At 37.9% G+C, this 23,068-nt stretch overlaps 1 protein-coding gene across 2 annotated transcripts; it reads left to right on the top strand.

Moving 5' to 3' along the window:
* The first annotated feature begins 235 nt into the window (after positions 1-235).
* Positions 236-23,068, top strand: CLSPN (claspin). 2 transcript variants are annotated; one of them, XM_063105995.1, is made up of 25 exons: positions 236-259; positions 3,117-3,222; positions 3,750-4,189; positions 4,794-4,955; positions 5,619-5,696; positions 6,021-6,093; positions 6,670-6,778; positions 6,951-7,522; positions 10,391-10,582; positions 12,502-12,761; positions 13,854-14,032; positions 14,130-14,194; positions 14,726-14,925; positions 15,268-15,422; positions 16,020-16,246; positions 16,804-16,915; positions 18,030-18,105; positions 18,262-18,365; positions 20,377-20,541; positions 20,649-20,770; positions 21,012-21,139; positions 21,472-21,574; positions 22,162-22,244; positions 22,488-22,649; positions 22,958-23,068. In XM_063105995.1, exons 1-25 carry the CDS (start codon positions 236-238, stop codon positions 23,066-23,068), a joined length of 4,008 nt encoding a protein of 1,335 aa, XP_062962065.1. The 2 variants fall into 2 exon arrangements, with proteins under 2 accessions (XP_062962065.1, XP_062962066.1); XM_063105996.1 differs by lacking the exon at positions 10,391-10,582.

The following is a 23,068-nucleotide window of genomic DNA, read 5'->3' as shown; positions in this document are numbered from 1 at the left end:
AGATTTACAGGGCCGGCCGGAGGCCTTTCCTGATTGGTAGGACGCATGGGGGCGGGGCCTCAGATGGAAAGCCTCCTTCGGATTGGTGCAAATCGTCGGAGGTGGGGCTTCCACTCCGGCTAGGCGCGAAAGCTCGAACGGCGCTGCGGGCTGGAGCAGGCGGGAGCAGCTGCGCCCTGGCTGAAGGAATTGGAGACTGCTTGGTCCCGAGCGGAGCGCCGGAGAGGCCGGAATCATGACGGGCGAGGTGGACTCTGAGGTGAGTTTATGCACAAGCCTCCCACCGGGGCAGCGGAGGCCTGGCGCCGAGGGGTGAGGTGAGCAAGGGTAGAGCCGGACAGAGCTAGTGCCCCGGGCTGGGAGCACTCCAGCTCCCCGCGCGCCCAGCGCGGCTCGGCGGCCTCGCGGCTCCGCCCGGGTGGACCCGCGACCTCCCGCCCCTCCCGCCGCCCCCCTTCCCGCGCTCGGGTCCGTGGTCGTGGTAGTCCCGGTCTCTGCGGAGCGCGCTGCCAGCCGCCCAGCCTTCCTCAGCTTGACCCTGAAGCCAGCCCTCCTTTTTGGCGCGTTTCCGGCCGCGGGAGCTCCTCCTCTTAGAGCGCCCCCAAAAAGAGGCCGCGGAGATGCAGGGCAGGATGCTCTTTAAACAGAGAGTGGGGGTGTTAGGGAGGTTGGAATTGGGCCTGGAAGGGGCCTGTGAGGTCATCGCGCGCTGGCGCCTGCGTTTTCCAACAGGACCGACCCCTAGTGGGAACGTAAAAGTTCGGGCTCCCGGCTGTTGGCTTGACGGCTGCTCGCTGGCGGAATTGGGCTTAGAGAACGTAGGTTTCCAGACCTGGGTTGTTTTCTGGGGCGGGGCCTAGGACAAGACACTCGCCTTAGTCGCAAAATATAAAGGGGCGCCAAAAAACTCAGTAACCAAATGAAAGTCATATTTTAGTGCAGTATTTTATTTATTTATTTATTTATTTATTTATTTATTTATTTTTAAAAGATGACCGGTAAAGGGATCTTAACCCTTGACTTGGTGTTAGCACCACGCTCAGCCAGTGAGCTAACCGGCCATCCCTATGCAGGATCCGAACCCGTGGCCTTGGTGTTATCAGCACCACACTCTCCCGAGTGAGCCACAGGCTGGCCCTTTAGTGCAGTATTTTTTTTTTTTTTTTTGTCTTTTTTTTTTTTATTTCGTGACCGGCACTCAGCCAGTGAGTGCACCGGCCATTCCCATATAGGATCCGAACCCGCGGCGGGAGCGTCGCCCGCTCCCAGCGCCGCACTCTCCCGAGTGCGCCATGGGCTCGGCCCATAGTGCAGTATTTTAAAGAAACAAAATTATGCCAAAGATTTCATGATTTGATACTGAACAAAATATCAGGCTTCTAAATAAAGAGAAGATCCAATTCTTTACAACCCTGCTTCACTCATCTCACCCTAATCCAAGCCCTGGTTCCAATAAAATTATATTTGCAAAAGCAGGCAGCTGACCTCATGTCCTGTAATTGACTGATTTGGTTTTTAAAAAAATGTATTGTATTAAGATATTATTTGTCTTAAGTACTGAGTTTTTGGGGGACCCCCCCTCGCCTCACCCTATTCCTGGCCTTGCCCTTTAACTTGCTGGTACTGCTGCAAATTGCTTAGAATAGAATCATGATTACAAGTATCACCATGCATTGAGCTGTGTGGTTATCTAAACTAGGTTTCCACACCCACAAACAAAACTAATAGCCTTACTGCTTTAGATTGTTGGCAGATCATCATCACATACATTATAATCCTCGGTGATTCTTTGGTTATTATTTTAGTAGTTGTATCAAGCATTCAAATCAATTTAATAGTTTGAGAGACCACTAGGGTAAGGCCTTGTGCCCTACTACAATACAGATGTTAGTATTTTCTCCTTTATTAATGAGTTGATTCAGAGCCTTGAGAACATCAAGGAGGTAAGAGACCTGGCATCTAGGATCAGCTTGGTCACTAACTGATCAAGTCATCTAACACACCTCCTCCTTAGATTTTTACTTGTGACTTTTTATAACATTTTTTTAGAAATTTTCAAACCTATAGAAACGTAGACCGGTACAATGAATCCATCACCTAACTTCAACTATTATCAAATCATGACCAATCTTGATTCATTTATACCCCTACCCACTTTCCCCCTCACTGTGTTATTTGGAAGAAAATCACAGACGTCATATTATTTCATCCACAAATAATTCAGTGTTCACTTTTAAAAGACAATGGCTTTCCAAAAAAGAATAACCACAATTTTATTACCACACCTAAAAAATACCTAGTCAATGTTCAGATTTCTTTGACTCATACATATATTTTCAGTTTTTGTTTGAATCAGGATTCAAATGCATATTGCAATTGTTGATAAATATATTTTGTATGTGTCTTGTATATTACCTCTCTTTAACCTATAGGCCCCCTCTCTTTTTTTTTGCTTGAAATTTATTGTTAAAGAAACCACCTAGTTTGTCCCGTAGAGTTTCCCACATCTACATTGCATCTCTGTGGCATTATTTAACATGTACCTCTGTTCCCTCTATTTCCTGTAAATGGGTAGTTAGAACTAGAGACTTGATCAGATTCAGATTTGATTGTTCTGGCAAGAATGCTTCGTAGGTGGTGTTGGGTACTTCTGTTAGGCTGCACATAATGTCTGGTGGTTTCTCTTGGTGACATTAGCAGCCATTAATGGTCACTGTGTAGGTCTGTTATATAATCGAGGGTTGCTAAAATTGTGATATTCTAATTCTATCATTACTTCATTGATTAAATAGTATATTTCTCTAAAGAGAAATTTCCTCTCATCAGTTATTTGGATACATTGAGGAACTGTTCACATAGAAAAAGCATAATAAATCCTTGATTCTTTTCATGTATTTGCCATTATTCAAAGAGTTGGTTCTATTAGCATCGTCCAAAGCTGTACAATAAATTTTTGTTGTTTTTCACCCAGTAATTCTAAATATCATCCTGTCATTAAACCATTGTATTGATTCTTTCCTTGTTTCACCTTGATGATTCAATGATTTGTGTATCATTTTGTACTCGGAGCTTTTTGTCACCTGCTGGTTAATGTAAAGTTTATTCTCATTTTCTAGGTTCACCTAGAAGTCAATGCTCCAAAACTCGTTTCACAAGAAGCAGACAATCCTTCAGACAGTGGACAGGGCAGCTTTGAAACAACTGGGCCCTTGAGTGAAAGAGGTTTGTAATATTCAGTACTTTTATTTTTAGGAATAGAATGTGGGAGCCCAAGTTGTTTTATTATTGGACTGATTTTATTATTCTCTTCGTTTATTAAATTATTAATGACCCAACCTTATCGTTCATTTTGTTATAAAATCAAGATAGCAATTTTGTGCCTTTTTGAAAATATTTATTTTTATTATATTATTGAATGTATAAAATGTCTAATAGCTGCCACATTGCCTGGTTAAATGCATTCATCCTATAATAAAAAGATTTTTAACACCTGCCAGAAGGATTAGAACAACTTTACGCATTGTAAATATGTATAATTACACTTCTCAGTAAGAGACATATTTCCAGGGAAAATGTTTTTTTAAAATGTATTTTTATACTTGCTTTGCTACAATCAGTTCTTAGTGCTAGTTACATAATTTCACAAGGTGATATATCACTTGTATAAATGAATACATTTTTGAGGAGTAGTGGGACTAGGAGGAAGGCCAGATGATTGTATACCTTTAAAAAATTTTTGTTTCTTCCAGATTCAGATGAGGAGATATTTGTGAGTAAAAAATTGAAAAGCAGGAAGGTGCTACAAGACAGTGATTCTGACACAAATGTCTCTCCAGAAGAAACTACCTATGACAGTGCGGAGGAGGAAAATAAGGAGAATTTATATGCTGGAAAAAATGGAAAAATCAAAAGAATTTACAAAACTCTGGCAGACAGTGATGACAGTGACATGGAAGAGTCTTTGTATAAGGAAAATCTTGAAACCCAAGTGACACCTTGCTTAGAACTGAGTCTTCAATCTGGAAACTCTGTGGACTTTACCACTAAGAGAAAGATTTCCCAAAAACCCATATGTGATAAAGAAGGAACTGGAGGAAAAGCAAAAGTAAAATCAAAGAGACGACTTAAGAAAGAGGAGAGAAAGGTAGAAAAAATTAGACAGCTAAAAAAGAAGGAAACAAAAAATGAGGTACAGTTTAAAGAATAATTTGCCATTTTCCAGGAAGAACAACACTGTAGAAAAAGTTGCTTTTAATTTTTGAGGTTGTTTATGCACTCAGAATATCGTTTTAAATCGACCGTTTTGCACTGAGAATGTGACTTAAAACTTATTGGTCTTATTCTCCATTTTGGATATGCAGAGGACACTTCCAAATAAGTGGGTTTCTGATTTTCATTATGAGCACATGGACTAAGTCTTTGCTGCTTCTGATATGATGAAAATTAACTTTGAGAGTAGGATTTTTTTTATGCATCCATCAGTCAGAAGTTTTATTTGCTAACTAGAAAAACCATCCTTGAGTTTTATAAACTAGTTGCTATTTAATTTACCTTTCTAAAAAAAACATTTACTGTTCATTAGGTTTATTTTGGACAGTTGCATAAAATAGTAGCTTGGACTTCAAAGGATAACTGTGAGTTAGGAACCAGTGAGAATTTTCTGGATGCCATATACTGTCTGTTGATGAAACATGGACTTTTTCTGACCTGATCCAAATTTCCATATGATGTTGTGAAATATTGCTTGGGTTTAAAAATGCTTGGATTATGCTTTTTCTTTATGCATTATCCAGGTAGATGATGCTCAACAGCCATTTAATGAAAGTGGCCGTCTTCTTGTGGATAAAGACCTTTTTGAAACTGGGTTGGAGGAAGAAAATAACTCTCCATTGGAAGATGAAGAGTCATTAGAATCAATAAGGGCAGCTATGAAAAACAAAGTAAAAAAGCACACGGCAAGTAAAGCATGATTGCAACAAAAGCTAATCAACTGCTTCTAACCTTTGCTTTATTTTTTGATTTACTATTACAACCTTAATTTTTTTTTTCCCTGAAGAAAAACATGTGTCAATTTATTTAAGTTTTTCAGCTGTTAATTTTGGAAACTCAGTACAAGTGACACACATGCTAACTTGTTTGGAAACTAGTACTTTGTTATTGCCCTTTTGGGAATGTTGGGAGAAAAAAGTAAGATACTTTATGTTGTGGTAAGAAGCAGGTAAATAATGGGGCAGAGATGTAAATTTTACAATCCTGTGGCCTCCAAGAAATTAACCCTATAGGACTTCAGGAAGCATCAGTCAAAACATTGTTGTCTTGAGTATTTGGAAGCATAATTGTTCTTCCTAAGATTTTCTTTAGCTCCCTGGGAGTCATTGTCCCTCCTTAGGGAAGATGTAAGCAGAGATGTAAGAAATGAGGGTCCAAGCTGCATTTGAGATGTCTGTTTTCTAAGTATAATAGGATGCTGTCCATTTAAAAATGTCTATTGGATAATTATTGATTTATTATAATGCAGCATGATGAATGTTGGGATACAAAAGTGGTCTTCAAATAAGAAACATCCTCTTATTTGAGTTTAGTTTTTGTTCTAAAAATCAACTTGCAATCTCTTTTAGAAAAAGGAACTGTCTTTGGAGAGTGGAGTCTATTCATTTGAAGAAGAAAGTGAGTTATCAAAAGGCACCATGCGGAAGGTGAGGTAGAGCCCAATATAGTAGTCACATTGCTCTTTTACCACAGGAGATTGTGGGTTTCTCAGGGATAAATATTTTATCTTGTCTCTTATATTTTCCTGGTACCTTACATATTGCTTTGTACATAGTAGGAACACAAATATGATTTGTCTTGAGTTAATTTTTGAGACCTACAAATAAATGAGTTCTCTAAATTTATATTGTACTGAGTTTATTAGTGTTTCTATTCTCTCTCCTCTTTTCTTGCAGAGAACAAACTCTTGAGAGATGTATATCTTTTTGGATAATGTCATTAACATAGTCTCACTTTTTGTTTTCTTTAAGGAAAGGAAGGCAGCCAAGTTAAGTAAGGAAGCGTTAAAAAAACTGCATAGTGAGACTCAGCGCCTTATTCGAGGTAATGCAAATCCCTATGGTAAACTTTGAGGCAAATCAGTATTTCTTTGTAAACTCAACTTGTCTGTTTGGAATTTTTGTTTTTTTAACGCTCCTAATGTGAAGTCAGATTATAATACCAAGTTCAGAATTGATCTTGGTGAAAGGCCACTGTTTTAAAGCCTTTGGAACGTTAGTATAGTCTGAGAAAATTTCCAGAACTGTAGTGGAGGTAAGGAGGAAGTATGTTAATGTTTGTCAATGGACTGATTATATCAAGATCCCCTTTGGGACGTTTTCAAATATTTAAACTATTAGGCCTCACAGAGATTCTGATTCAACAGTTTTGAAGTGGGATCCAAGAATCTGTATTTCCAAAAAACTTCCTGGATCATTTTGATTTTATGACTAGGTTAAAAAACCACTGGTCTTCAGTGGTTTTTTCTTAGCTTTTTTTCTTAGCTTCTTCCTTTGTTAAAAGCAGGATTGTTTTCTGTTTCTGGTGGTGGCTTTGGTTATACTGCTTGGTTAACTGAATATGAAGTAACATTTCAGAATATACAGTATATGTATTTGCTTGTTTTGTTCCATTTTATAGAGTCTGCACTTAATCTTCCATATCATATGCCTGAGAATAAAACCATTCATGATTTCTTCAAACGTAAACCCCGGCCCACTTGCCAGGGAAATGCCATGGCACTACTGAAGTAAGAACCCTTTCCTTGTGATTATAATTTTTGTGAATATTTTCTTTGGTAGCAAATATGTGATGTACCTCAGTCCCTTAAAACTGATTTAACTGATTCATTGTGTGCTAAGGGATGAGAATGTTTCACATTTAGCATAATTGTCAACTCCAGTTCATTTTCCCTTCTCTAGGTCATCTAAGTATCAGTCAAGCCATCACAAAGAAATCATAGACCCTGCAAAAATGAATAGTGACCACCATAGCAAAGGTTCTGAGAAGACAACAGGTGCAGAATATGAAAAGGAAATTAATGCACTCCCTGTGGTTTCAAAGGAACCCCACATTGCTACTGTATCAGATGAGTCTTGCAGTAAGGATTTGGTGAGAAGTGAAGAGCTAGAAATTCAGGAGAAACAGAAGCAGAGTGATGTTAGACCTTTACCTGGGGACAGCTCAGTGTCACAACAGGAATCTGGCTTCATCAGGAACATGGACAGTGAGGAGAATCAGGCTGGAGGGCTTGTAGCGTTTGATCCTCATGCCCTGAAGGGAGAAGAAGGCCTGAAAAAAACAGGAGAAACAGATGAGAAACTGGAAGAGCTCGGACAGCCAACTAAATCAGCAGCAGCTGTGCCACCTGAAAAAGTGAGAAGGTTCACTCTGGATAGACTTAAGCAACTGGGAGTAGATGTTTCCATTAAACCTCGGCTGGGTGCTGATGAAGATTCCTTTGTGATACTTGATGAACCTGAAACCAACAGAGGTAATTCTTTAAATTGTGGGGAGCCTCCCTGGAGTGATTTATCCTGGCAGCTTTTGATTATTTGTCAGTGTGGAGGACAGGAAACACAGGAGAAACCAATAACCACACGTGATCTTATTCTACAGATATACCAGATATAGGCAGAATCCCATTTAGATAAATTGGGCAGGGTATCATAATGATCTGTTTAAAATGGAAGCCTATTAATAGGTAATATACAAAAAAGGTACATTGCTGTTGTGTTATGATATTTAGGAATTTATTTCTGCCTTTCCATCCTGAAATTCTAAGTTTATCCATGATTCTGTGTCAAATTTTAAGACATTCATAAAAACATTCAGTTTTTTACAGCTAAAGAGAAACATTTTAGTTCACTTAAATTGTCTACAAAACTGAATTTTTCTTTTTTTTTCTCCCCACTCGTTCAACAAATATTAAAGTATCTACTACATGGAAGATGCTGTAAGGCATACCAAGATGAACCTGACGTTTGTCCTATACTTAAGATGCATACACTCTAGTAGGGGAGATAAGTATACAAACAAAAGTAAGGCAAATGAGAAAGTGGTGACATCTTTAATAATGAACATGTCATTGATAATTGGAAAAAATTAAATAATATGAAGTAAAGGGAAAAGTCTTCTATTCTGAAAGGAACATTTAGAATAAAATGCTATGGGAGTTCAGAGGAGGGCTAAGTTTCTTCCAATGGGTGGTTAAGGGAAGACTTGAAGAGTAGGTGGATATAATTATTTGTTCATTGCCTTTCCTTTACACTGTTATCCTCCTGTCTTGTTCCCTACTCTATTTCTAGTGCTTCCTCAGTGGATGATACAATGTAGGCATTTGTATTTATTGAGTGAATGAATGATCCTTTAACACTGAACTCAAGTATTATCACACTGAGTACATTTCCTGACTCTTAGGGAGAGCTGGGTACTTCCTCTGTGTTGAGGCAGTATGCATGGTGGTGAACAGCTTAGACTGTCACGAGACCAGGGTGTGAAACTGAGTTATACTGCTAATTGTTTAACCTTGGGTATGCTATTTGACCTCTACAAGCCATCTTTTTTTTTTTTTTTTTTTTTATGAAATAAGCACTATATGGCTCATGGGCTATAGTGAAGATTTATTAAAGTAATGCATACAAATGGATAGCATAAAGAAGCATTCAAATAGTGTTTGCTGCTTCTACTGTTATATGTAGAATAAGGTTTCCATGAGAAAATGCATGTAGATTTAAATTTTGTAGTGTCAGAAATATATTATTCTATTCCTCGCAATAGCATAGGGAATAATCTCTGCCCCTAATTCCTCTTTCTGGACTAAGCAATGGGAATGAGAACAGTTGTAGATCCAAGCTATTGGTAGAGACTTGAGTTGGGCAGAAACTTTTCACTTAGAGAGGAGACAAGAAGTGCTGGGAAAAGACTGATCTGATGGAGGGAAAGGAGCTAGAACAGGGATTTTAGGAAGAGAAAGGTGATGGTTGAGTCATGTAATAAAGGACAAAGAAAGTGGGTGCTCCAGTGGGTTGGGGGATGAAGAGCTTTGAGGTTTTAGCTTTCTCCAGTTATGAGTGAAGACATTCCTGCCTCACTGTTATTTTAGGACCCAGGTAATCTTTTTACCCAACCATTTTTAAAATTCTGTTGGCACCAATAGAGATCTGCCTATTTCTGTTTCCTTTCCACTGCCACCACCTGTTGCTTCTGGCTTTACTGAACTACTGCAAAATAGGAGGGGGACTTCTTTCCCTACTCTTTTGTTTGTAATATAAACATACCGTCCTTTGGAATTGGGTTTTTGCTGCCAATCATGTTAGGGACTCAGGATAAAAAAATTCTTCCAATTCTTTTTTTCTATTAAGACCCTTTAGGGAAAGAAAAAACACATCTAGATGCCAATCACAAAACTACCAAAGTATGATTTGAGTGCATTTTAGAAAATTAACCAAACTTGGAGTATCATAGACATTTTATCATGGAAGAGGAGAAGGCCACATGAAAATATCCAGTGTCCCTCAACCCCAAAGTATTTTTTTCCTTTTCCTTTCCTTTCTTTTTGTAACTGCCAGCTCTCTCAGGACAGATCCTAGTACGGTAAGAAGTATTGAGTAGAGTGAGTAGGGGATGGTGTGAGGTAGCAGCTGACTGAAGGAGAAAGGAAAAGGAAATTCTCAGCTGTAGCGGTAGGGAAGGGGGGAAAGATTCTATTGCCACTGGACTGCTGAACTTAACTATTACCAGTATGTATATATTCCCATTTGTATACAGGTTGGGTGTGTGGTACAAGGACTACCTGTAAGTGGGATTTCCTTTCTTTTTATACCAATTGTACTAGTAGAGCAGTTTCACCAAAAACTTCTTCTAGTCCTGCTGCTGAGTTACATCCCTGACTGGATTGATTGTTATTTTCTTTTTCCTTTTTCTTAATTGATCCTGCCTATGTTTAGTAAGATTGCCAATAGTGAAATGTTCAAAATAGGGAATTAAGAAAAGGAGAATAAAACCATGAAAAATTAAGCCCTTTAATAGCTGAGAATTATGGAATTTTTTTCTACCAGTTTAATACTTTTTTTAAGAATTGCACATATTTAGAAATTTCAGTTGTAAATTTTTATCTTAAAAGTCTGACTTTTGAAACATATTGGGGAAGAACAGTTGCAGCAATCCATTAGTTTGGGTTAAATTGTATGAATTTGACACAGGATTTAGTAACAAAGGGGCTTTTGGTTTCTCTTGGTGTGTGCATTTTTTTCCTCAACATTGTTGAGCTAAAAAACTTAGCTTATAATTCTTAACTGGAATGTTAAAGGAAAGAGTTCGAGCATTGCAAACTGACAAACTGGTTGGCATTTGGGTTTAGAACTGGAAGCCTTGAAGCAACGTTTCTGGAAGCATGCTAACCCAGCAGCCAAACCCAGGGCTGGTCAGAAGGTGAATGTGAACATCATAGTGAAAGATGTTGGCACTGATGGAAAAGAAGAGCTAAAGGCAGACGTGGTGCCTGTGACTTTGGCAGCTGAGAAGCTGGATGGAACAAGCTACGCAAAACCAGGTATTTGATTCCACAGTTTTTTGTTGTTGGTAGTGGTGGGTTTTTTGTTTTTTATTTTTGGTGGCTGGCCTGTACAGGGATCTGAACCCTTGACTTTGGTGTTATAATACCATGCTCTAACCAGGTTAGCTAACTGGCCAGCCCTTTTTTTGCTTTTCACTTTGTACTCTGGCAGGTCTTCATGACTATTGAAGATCTTACAGTAAAAAATTATAGAATCTTTTTCTTTGGAGACTTTGGAGATTGGACAGCGGTACCTCTGACATGATTCACATATAGCACACCTAGAGATGGGGGGTTGTGAGATGGCTTTATTTCTTAAAATAACATTTGTCTTGTAAAAAACAATAAGTGTTCATTATAGAAAATACATAGAAAGGGTAAGCAAAAAACTTAATCCTCCTCTATCAGAGACACATTCTATAAACCTATTAGTCTGTCCTTTTCAACTCTCTTCTTTTCATGTATGAGTATGTATATTTTTTTAAAAACCCAATAATGCATTCTATTTTGTAATCTGCTTTTTTGTTTTAACAATGTATTAGGGACAGGTCTGCTGTTCCTACACCCACCTTGAAAATACAGGTAATATATCACACAGAAAAAAAATTAAAACACTGAATAAAAAGTATCAAATGAAAATTTAGTCTTCCCAAAGGTAATTGTTAACCATTTTTGTGTGTCCTTTTAGGAAAATTTTTATGCATATACCATTTTGTGTGTATGTGTGTGACATTGAACATGTGTGTGACATTGAACATTTACTGTCTGCCAGGGACTGCTCTAGGTACTTTACATGCTTTATCTCATTTAATCCACACAACCCTGTGAGGTAAATAACAGTATCCTTATTTTATATACAAGGAAACTGACGTGCAGAGCAGTTAAACCACTTGCTCGAGTTTACACAGTTAGTAAGTGGTAGTACCAGCAGCCTAATCCAGACCACCTAACTCAAGAACTTGGATACTCATCATATGCTTTTAAGGCTTTCTTTAAATGGCTACATGTTATTCCATTGAATGAATACAGCATGATTTAACTATACTCCTACTGATGGACATTTTGTTCCAGTTTTTGGCTATTGCGTACAATGTTGCAACCCAGTTCCAGGTGTATATTGGTATATCTGAATACAAAATTCCTTTCAGTGGAATTATTGAGGCAAATTTTGAATATATCATCCAGTTGTCCTTCAAAATAGTTGCAATAATTTACACCCTGAATCACAGTGTTTCAGAGTTCTTGTTTTCTCTTGTTAAAAATGGATATTATCAAACCTTCCAATTTTTGCCAAACTAATATGTCAAAAATGGTATCTTGTTATTTTGATTTGTATGTCTCTAATTATAAGTGAGGTTAAGGCTGGCTGGTTAGCTTACTTGGTTAGAGCGTGGTGCTGATAATACCAAAGTCAAGAGTTCAAATCCCTGTACCAGGCAGCCACCCCCCCCAAAAAAAAGGAAATGAGGTTAAGCATTATGTTTAATATTTTTTTTAATATAGTATGTTTATTTTTCTGTGTACAGCTACCAGTTTATTATTATTTTTTGCCCATTTTATTCTTGAATTATTTCTTTTTTCTTTAATATAGGTAAATTTATCAATGTTTTTCTTCGTGGCTTCTGAGCCAGAGACTTTTGAGGCCCCACTCTGCCCCCACTTTTTTCTTCCCCTTCTAAACAATTATTTTATAATCCCTAAGAATATATTATCCCAGGGTATAGAAGTTTTCTATTACACTTCAATTCATTGTAATCTCCATGTGTTAAAATAACAAAAACCTAGAGTACTAAGGTCTCTGATTTTCCTTTAGGGATGTGACTAGAACACTTTAGGAGTTGTTTCAATGCACACTTACTTATTATATTATATGTTCAGCCATTTTGCCTAAAGAATGTTTACATATTTCTGTTCAGGTGAAAAGCTTCAGGTGCTAAAAGCTAAACTGCAAGAGGCAATGAAACTCCGAAGATTTGAGGAGCGCCAAAAGCGCCAAGCACTATTTAAATTAGATAATGAGGATGGGTTTGAGGAAGAGGAGGAGGAGGAGGAAGAAATGACGGATGAGTCTGAGGAAGATGGAGAAGAGGAGGTAGAGAAAGAAGAGGAAGAGGAGGAAGAACTAGAGGAAGAGGAGGAGAAAGAAGAGGAAGAGGAAGAAGAAGGCAATCAAGAGGTTTCCGGCAATTATATACTTTTGTTTCTTGGTTGTGATGAATAAGAAAGTCAGATTTAAATATGGGTATAATAAGTTCAGTTGAGATGTTAGGGGCATTGATGAAGATAGATATCTCATATGTGCCTAAATCTTAGGGCATTCAATCCTGTAAGCACCATTGAACACACCTACAGTTCACAGATCCATAGCCTTGGCTTCTACCTGTTAGTTTAAAATGTTTGATATAACGCTAATATTGAAAATGGCTTCATATTAATAGGGACTTTTATCTTTGTTGTTTATTTAGATTTCTCTATTCAGATTAGAAAGCAATCTTAACTTTGGCCAGGTTGAAGTCTGGAATAAATTCTCAGGTAGGCAAAGGCCTTCCTGAGTTAATTTCATTCTTTATTGAGGAGGGTATTGGTAGAAAGGCCTCTTGCCCTTGTTCCATAGTATTGTTTTCTCCCCAGGAAAGCCAAGTGATAATGTGATTATTAGGTATTGAAAAGCTTTCTTGTATGCTGGGGTTACTTGAAATAGTTGGTTCATATTTAAGCCTGGTTAAAGGAAAAAGAAAGCAATGGCTGAGCTGGGCAGCATATCACATATCTGGTTTGAGGCCAATCATCATCCTGCAATCTTAGACTAGTTGTTTAACCTATTATTGCCTCAAAATGATAATACAGTCTTCCTTCATAATCTTGTAGCAATTTGGGGAGGGTAAAAGGTACAATAAAATAAATATACAGGGCCAGCCCTGTGGCTCACTCGGGAGAGTGCGGCACTGGTAGCGCAGAGGCCGCAGGTTCGGATCCTATATAGGGATGGCTGTTGCGCTCACTGGCTGAGCATGGTGCGGACCACACCTTGCCAAGGGTTGTGATCCCCTTACCAGCCAATAAATAAATAAGTAAATATGCATACCTCTGGAAGGGTTAGGGAAAATTATGTTGATAATGGTCAGATTGAGCTTTTTTCAAGTTTACTATTTCAGATTTAAGATATGACCTGTAACCAAGAATTCATATTTCAGGTTAACAACAGTGTATTTGCTTTTACATTTTTTGACTTGTATTATTTTGGTTTTTGGTGGTGTGATTGTTAAAGATTGCAGAATTCCTTCTTAGTAGTGAAGAAATAGAAACCAAAGATGAGAAAGAAATGGATAAAGAAAATAATGATGGCAGTAGTGAAATTGGCAAGTCAGTTGGCTTTCTCTCTGTTCCCAAGCCTCTCTCATCAGATTCTACCTTACTTCTATTTAAGGACAACTCTTCCAAGATGGGGTAAGTAATTCTCTCAAAGGAAATATAAAATTCCCTTGGATTTGCTCTTCTAGTAAAAAATAGGAACAGATACTCAATTTACCTTCTTATTTTGTAGTTACTTTCCTACTGAAGAAAAATTAGAAACAGATGAAAACCCAGGCAAACAGCCTAGCAAACTGGGTGAGTAGTGACTCCAGCTTTGATATTTAATGACTAAAACTCCGTAAGTTTACATTTTTTGAATTTAGTGACTTTTCCCAGTCTTACATGTGGCAATGAAAGGGATTTATGAATTAGAATATTTTTCTTGTTCATTTTTTGAATCTTGTGTGTATTTATAGTGGACCGTGGGCATATAGTAGGTAGGTCCCTAGTGAGTGTGTGTTGATTGAGTGAACCATGAAATATTTCTATACGTAGATCAAAGGAAGAGGTATAATTGATTGAATAATGAAGAAGGTGATCTTAGGTATTCTGTAGGATGAGAGAAAGAAGAGAATGCTCAGGTGTCACTTAGCCCAGAGTAATAAACCCTAATTATACAATGCTATCTTAGTATTGTAGTTTACCTTTAACTTAATGTTTTGGAACATATAACTTGAGGGATTTGCCTTGAATTTTACCTAATAGTTTCATCTTCAGCTCTTTTTTCTAAACAAATCCACCTTATTTCTGTAATCACATACCTAAAAGGCATTTCTCTTTCTTTAGATGAAGATGATTCATGTTCATTGCTAACAAAGGAGAGCAGCCACAATAGCAGCTTTGAGCTGATTGGCTCCACAATTCCATCCTATCAGCCTTGCAACAGACAAACAGGACGTGGGACCAGTTTTTTCCCTACAGCAGGAGGGTTCAGATCTCCTTCCCCTGGGCTATTTCGAGCTAGTTTGGTCAGCTCAGCTTCTAAGGTAAGATGGTGATGGTTTTTCTGATCTACTCCTCCCTTTACTTCCCACATTGCTAAATAAAGTGTGTCCCAGCCAACCAACTCCCACCACATCGATACTGAGCTTATGTGTGTTCAGTTTAAAAAATCCACCCCCTTTGTGTATTAAAAACAAGCTTCAAGAAAGTCCTTACTTTCTTGGAGATATTTTTCTTTATGTTTCTCTTGGCTATGCATTGTCCTCCTCAACTGTAATTGCCTCAGAGTCCATTAAATGTTGCAAATAGCAACTTATGTTGTTGTTGGGACAGTGAATGACAAATGTAAAATGTTTTGTTATTGTTTGTTTTTGTTTTGATGCTAGAGTTCAGGGAAGCTGTCTGAGCCTTCACTTCCCATAGAGGATTCCCAGGATTTGTATAATGACTCCCCAGAGCCTAAGACACTCTTCCTGGGAGCAGAAGACTTCCAGTTCTGTTTAGAAGATGACACTCAGAGCCAACTGTTGGATGCAGATGGGTAGGTAGTTTTGTGTTTCTGTGGGTGGGAATGGTGCTGGGTACTGCTTAATTTTGTTAAAAATAAAATGAGCTTCTGTCCCTCCATCTGTGCTTTCTGTTCTGAGAAAGAGAAGGTATACAGACCATTAGTGTCACATTCTACAAGTTTGAACGAAGTCTCTCCAGAAAATAACATATAAATAGCTCTTGCTGACATACTGATCATTTGATCTCTGTCTTATTTGAAATGCATAGATCTTGTATTATAAGAGCATCAAATTTTCCTGTATCCATCTTACTATGTTTTGATTGTTGGATAAGATTGAGAATTCACAGACTGGTGGCACATTACGGAACATAACACCAAGCCCTACTCTAGCATCACCTGAAGCCAAAAATTATCTTTTACACTTTACCTTTTGAATAGCATTTTATTCTTTCACAAAACTTCCCCCTTCCTCTTTAGATTAGAATGAGGCTAAAGTTTGAATTTTTTGTATCCTGGTTTGAGATTCAGCTTCTAACTTTGGTGTTAGAAATGAATTCAGAGGGTTTTTTTTACATACTACTTTGCTTGTCTCTAGAGAATTTCTTATGCCATTCATTGTGCTCGTAGGTTCTTAAATGTTAGAAACCACAGGAATCAGTACCAAGCTTTGAAGCCTCAATTGCCACTGGCCAGTATGGATGAGAATGCAATGGATGCCAACATGGATGAGCTGTTGGATTTGTGCACTGGAAAGTTTACATCTCAGACTGAAAAACGTCTACCCAGAAAGAATGACAAGAAAGAGAACATGGAGGAACTTCTGGACCTTTGCTCAGGGAAATTCACTTCTCAGGGTAAATATCCAACAGAGAGCATCAGGCTTACCACAGCCAAACATCTTAAGTCTCTGTCCTTAAAAAGAAGCCTTTTAACCCTCAGGTGAAAACTTCACAGAAAACAGGGCTATGATGGGATCTTGCACATAGATTGAATTCACTGCTTAGCTCCCTGACATTTTTCTTAGAGTAGTAAAGTACCAACTCAAGACTGCTTTAGCTTCGGCCATATATGTCATTTATGATTAATCTATGTACAAAGCTTACCACAGTGGCTGGTGTATAGTAATTTTCCTATAAATGTTAACTTATTATGTTCATCTGTGGCCCCCTCCCTGGGCCCCCTGGATACACACATCTACTAGAATGTAAGCTGGAACTTTTGTTCATTACTGTATCTCTGGTGCTTGGCACATAGTAAGCAGTAGATAAGAATTTGTGGAATGAATGGATGGTGAGGTCTTTTTTTGGCAAGTTTACATTAGAACTGTATTGAGCTGGCATGTCTTTAGATGGCTGGGAAAAGAGGATAGTGCTGTCATTCCTTAGTGACAAATTTTTTACTTGTGATATAGATGCCTCCACTCTGGATACATCAGAGTTAAATAAGCAGGAGAAGGAGAGCAGCATGGGCGATCCAATGGAAGATGCACTTGCTCTTTGCTCAGGTTCTTTCCCAACAGACAGGTAAGTCTCAGAGGTTGGTGGGAGCTTGGGAAGGCTTGGCCTTTTGGTAAAATCCTGGGATCAGATTCTCTGGGCTTAGCAATAAGTGATCATTTTAGGGGTTTCATATCTTGTCTGGGAGTCTTGCAGTGGATTTGAGTCTTATTTGCAAAGTAAGGAAATTATAATACGTTGGTGGAGAACAGGGTAAAAAAAAAAGGTAAGAATAAGCATATGAAAGATACTTAACCTCACTAATGATTAGGGAAATGCAAATCAAACCACAATGACATACTGCCTCACACCCATTGGGATGACTACTGTCAAAAAAACAAAATAACAAATGTTGTTGAGGATGTGGAGAAATTGGAACACTTGTATACTGTTGGAGAGAATGTAAAATGGTGCAGCTACTATGGAAAATAGTATGACAATTCCTCAAAAATTAAAAATACACTTGCCATATGATCCCGCAATTCCACTTCTTAGTATATACCCAAAAGAAATGAAAGCAGGGATCCAAACAGATATTTGTACACCCATGCTCAAAGCAGCATTATTCACAGTAGCCAAAATGTAGAAGCAACCCAAGTGTCCCTCGACAAATAAATGGATAAATGAAATGTAGTAAGTACATGCAGTGGAATACTCAGCTTTAAAAGGAAGGAAATTCTGACTTGTTATAACGTGGATGAACCTTAAGGACATTATGCTAAGAGAAATACAGGCCAGTCACAAAAAGACAAATACTGTATGAGTCTACTGATATGAGGTATTTAGAGTAGTCAAATTCATAGACAGAAAGTAGAATGGTGGTTGCCGGGGGCTGTGGGGAAGGAGGAATGGAGAATTGTTTAATGGACATAGAGTTTCAGTTTTTCAAGATGTACAGGCAATCTCCAGAATTCTTTTCAACAATGTGAATGTGCTTAACACTACTGAACTATACACTTTAAAATGGTTAGAATGGCAAATTTTGTTATTTATATTTTACTGCAATTTAAAAAAACTTTTTAAAAGGCAAGATATTTTGTTTCCTTTTCCTTGAAGAGGTTATTAGTGGTAATAAAATATTTTAAATTCTCACTTTGGCTGACTTATGACTTATTTATTGATTAGTTGATTTGCATTTTAGGGAAGAAGAAAGTGAAGAGGAGGAATTTGGAGACTTTCAGCTTGTCCCAGACGATAATGAGTTTGATGGTGATGAGGTGAGTATGAAAGGAACAAAGTAATCATAACTAAACTGTGTGTATTGCTGCCCTCAGGTATTTTTTCTTGTCTGAGTTCTTGAGAGTTTTAAAAGATAATAATAATAAATTGTTTATTATGCATTTATTTATTGGTGTGATACTATGATTTTGCAGAATGAACATAGTGACTCTGGTAATGAAGATCTGGCACTAGAAGACCATGAAGATGATGATGAAGAAAAACTCCTGAAGCAGTCCGAAAGGTTGAAAAGGCAAATGTAGGTGTTACGTGCATTCCTTCAACTGCTAGAAAGTTCCTCTTAAAGTTGAATTGTAGCTTACCACCTTTTTACCTAAATTTGCTGGTTCTATTTCTGGTTTTTGTGGTTAACACAGATTAAACAAAATCCTTCTCCCATGTGATACATCCGAAGTATTCAAAGATGGTTATGTTTTTCTTAGGAGATTTCTATACTAACTGTATGTAATTCCCTCCAGAACTAGTGATGTTTCTAGTAACATTGCTTCTGATCTCCTCACATCCTGGATATTCTCTTTATCCTCAAGTGTGGTCTGAATACTCCCTTGTACTGGATGCATATTCTTATAACATAATCAAAGATCATAAGAGCTGAGTCACAGTCTAGATCTTGAAGAACTAGTGGATAACTAAAATTCCCTGGGTCCTGAGGATCTGATAGATAACTAAAATTTTCTGGGTCTTTTTTCTTACGAATTGATGGTATTTCAGGTTTTCTTCAACCTGGTCTTGGGCAAATGACCCACTTTATTTTTTTAATGTTTTATTGTTCTGATCCTGAAAATAAAACATTTAGAATATTTAAAATAATACAGAAAGATATAAATAAAAAGTCATGTATGTCCATCATCCTGAATATATGTGAAAGTGTTGATGGTGGTTACTTCCTCTTCATCTTTTTTAATGCGTATATTTTTATATAGTGGAGATTTGTATAGTTTTTTTATGTATAATTTTGCATCTTGCTTTTTTCCCATACTTATCCATAAGCATTTTTTTATAATGCTGAAAAAGTTTTATAAAGACAATTCTAACAGGTATTCAGTATTATATTCTATGAGGGCACTTGAGAAAGTTCATGAAAAGATTCATATTATCTTTTAATTCTATTTTTCTATGAACTTTTTGAAGTATTCTTGTATGTGAATGACTTTTGGAACTCATATATAGGACATCATATTGATCCCTATTAGATTTATATTGTTGCTTTTAGCCCATCGTTTCCTTCTGTTAAGATCTGTCTTGGGTTCTAATTTTTCATCTGTCAAATTAACTATTTCATACAGCTTTAGGTCATCCATAGATTTTTCTAAGGCAGTGGTTCTTAGACCGTATTTAACTGCAGTGCTCATTGTTCAAATGAGGTCTTATAAAGGATGACAGCTAAAAGTCGAACTGCTCAAAGATGGTGCATGGGAAGACTGGGAAACTTAGTGACTAGTATCTCCTGAAGGAATTTGCCAGGAACCATAGGATTTAGAAGAACTCAGCTTTAAAAAAATGAAACATAAGTCTTTGATAAAAATCAGCCTTCAAAAAGCCACCAAATTTCTGCCTGTTGTGGCCACAGATAACAGGACTTTGAACCCAAGATGACAGAAGATAAGTTCTCTCAGCGAGCTAAAGTCAGAAAAAGTAATGATTAGTGGTTTTGATTACCAGGAGCTCTGAGCCTCAGTGTTCCCTTTAACTTGGGGGTTAAGATTTGATAGGCTGTAAGAAAATCCCAGTCAATTACCTTTCTATACCATACTATCTCTAGGCTGACTCCTAAAGGTGTTGTACTTAAATGCAAAACAAAATAGTCTGAACCTTCCGGCAGGTATTCCCACATATGTAGAGGAGATTTAGGAGTTTTCTGGCTTTAGAGTCATCCAGCCTAGGTTGAATCCAGATTCTGCTGCCTCCTAGCTGTGTTAACCTTGAGTAAGTTGTTTAATCTCTCTGAGCCTCAGTTCCCTCAACTGTAAAATGAAAGCAATAATAATACCCACTCTTAAGATAATGTGGTAATGCCTGTAAAGCACAGTTATTGGTACACGGTATGTATTAAGTGATCAACTTTTAAATATTATGAAAAATATTTTAAATATTAAAAACATATTTTAAATATTATAAAAATGTATTATTATAAATTTGAGCATATTATTGTTATTAGAGGTGGCTCTGTGTTCCGCTTTTCTCATTGCTTTCATATTCTGTGTGTATATTCATTGTTACATTTTCTTATCTTCAAAATTACTTTTCAGGAGATTGAAGAAATACCTGGAGGATGAGGCAGAGGTGTCAGGGAGTGACGTGGGAAGTGAGGATGAATATGATGGGGAAGAGCTTGATGAATATGAAGAGGACGTAATTGATGAAGTGCTTCCTTCTGATGAGGAACTACAGAGTCAAGTCAAGAAAATACACATGTCAGTATCCCAACAAGTCCTTCTCAGTAATAGGGTATATCTTAAGGCAGACCCTATAATCAGACAGAACAGTCCTGGTTTTGAACACCTTATTTCTTCTCTTGTAGGAAAACCATGCTGGATGATGATAAGAGGCAGCTGCGTCTATACCAGGAGAGATACCTTGCTGATGGGGATCTGCACAGCGATGGTCCTGGGCGAATAAGGAAATTCCGGTGGAAAAACATAGGTATCTTTGTTATTGCCTTTAGAAGCATATGGTTACAGTGTACATAGTTGGTTTAAGATGGCAAATGAAAATCAAAACTATAACACGCTATGTGGAGGACCTGGCTGTAACTATTATTTTCTATGAGAGGGTGGGAAAAGTTTGTCAATATATAGTAGATGATAAGGGTTTACTTTATATCTGTAGAATCACCCTCTCCTGTGGGGTTTGCAGAATGCTGCTAGCCTTAACTTTGTTTTAGATGATGCTTCCCAGATGGACTTGTTCCACAGAGACTCTGACGATGATCAGATCGAAGAACAGCTTGATGAGACAGAAGCCAGATGGAGGAAGGAGCGAATTGAACGAGAGCAATGGCTTCGGGACCAGGTAGGAAGTCTATAAGAAAATCGCCTACTCTGACCCTAGTTTATGAGGACAAGAGTACCCAGTCATTTATCTTGTCATAATAGTTTCAGAATCTTAGTCAACATATTGCTGTCCCTTTTCATCCCTGAATTTTCTTTTGTGCTTTGAGAAGGTTACCGTGGGCAACTCTCTTTGTATTTGTCCAAAATAAATTCTTTTGTCTAAAGCAGCAAAGGTTGCAAAAAAGAGAACAAATGATATCCCAGGTACCCTAACTTCACAACCCAGGCTATGCTAACTATTTAGAGAAGTTGTAGGCTTTTCCATTAATGCTGTATGATTTTTATTTTCAGGCACAGCAAGGGAAAATTATAGCTGAAGAAGAAGAAATTGGGGAAGACAGTCAGTTTATGATGCTAGCCAAGAAAGTTACAGCTAAAGCACTGCAGAAGAGTGGTGAGCTCTTATTTCTCCTCAGGATCTAGCCCCTTGGATTGTTAATGCTGGAGCCTTGGAGGTGACTCTAACCTTCAGGGGCCGTTGCAGCTTAGTAACAAGCTTGTATATAATACTGTCTTAAAGAGGCCCCACAGAGGTGGGGAGAGACAGTATACTTGGACTATTGGGCAGTAGAGGTTGTATTTGTGAGTATATGTCACTGATTTTGCTTTATGATCTCAGGCTCAGAGTAGTGAATTCTAGTTTCTCTATTTAGTTGCCCAGGATTATGTACCTAAGTGTTAAATCTGGGATTTGAACCCAAGTATATTTAACTCCAGAAATGAAGCTCTTAAACACTACTCCACATACTTACCACTCCTACTTTTTCTTAAATTATTACTATTAATGATTAATTGAGAAATTCAACATAGTTGTCTGCCTTCTTGGAGTACTTACTATAGTTTCAAATCACCGTTATAAAATAATGAGTTCCTATGGCTTTATCTTAGTGGTTTAGTTACAAGTCTTCTTAGCTTGTTTAGATATAAAAGTAATTCTACCCACCTTTGCCTAGAACAGGCCTCTCTATCTTCTCTTTTCAGCCAATCGCCCTGTGGTTATTCAAGAGTCAAAGTCTTTACTCACAAACCCTTTTGAAGCCATCAGACCGGGAAGTGCTCACCAGGTTAGTTGGGGACCTTGTTAGCCTGACATCATGGTCTGCAGGTTATATCAAGCTAAGGGAATAGTCTCTGTCATTAGGAAAGGAGGTGTTTGCAGAAAATGGAAGTAGATGTCAAAAAACCTTGCTATTTCTTTTCTACAAGGAATACGTTCCCTCAGCACCTTGGGGGAGGCAGGAAGTGATTGACTTTCATTCTTTCTCCAGCACTTGGGATTTGATACTAGATGACTCTTCTTTCCCCAGTTGAAGACAGGCTCACTGCTAAACCAGCCCAAAGCTGTGCTTCAGAAACTGGCTGCCCTCTCTGACCTCAATCCCAGCGCTCCCCGAAATTCAAGGAACTTTGTCTTTCACACACTTTCTCCTGTCAAGGCTGAGGTGGCAAAGGAATCATCTAAGCCTAAGGTAGGGAATTTGAGAATGATATAGTGGCTCCCCAAACCAGAATTTATTTATTTATTATAATTAAAAAACAAATTCTGGTTTAACAGTTTATGCTGCAGTGTTAACATCCCACACTGCCCAATAAGGCATAGGGATTTTTTACCCCAGTAGGTAAGCAGCTTTTAAACTTACCTGGAAAGTTTGTATTTCTTTATTTTTCTCTGTTGTTAATCGTCCATGATTTAACTAGGAGTTATTTAAGAGCTGATTAAAGGTAAGTACTTGTATGTGGGTCTTAAACTGGCCTTGACTCCCTCTCTGCTCTTTAGGTGAAGAGAAGAGGTCCATCTTTAATGACATCCCCTTTACCTAAGCACCTCAAAACAGATGATAGCACTTCAGGATTGAAGCAAAGCATCTTCAGATACTTGGAAACTTAA

This window comes from Cynocephalus volans, chromosome 8 (genome assembly GCF_027409185.1).
Source record: "Cynocephalus volans isolate mCynVol1 chromosome 8, mCynVol1.pri, whole genome shotgun sequence".
In the NCBI taxonomy this organism is placed as follows: Eukaryota; Metazoa; Chordata; class Mammalia; order Dermoptera; family Cynocephalidae; genus Cynocephalus; species Cynocephalus volans.
Note: the sequence above shows the minus strand (reverse complement) of the source record. Positions and strands in the feature narration are given on the sequence as shown.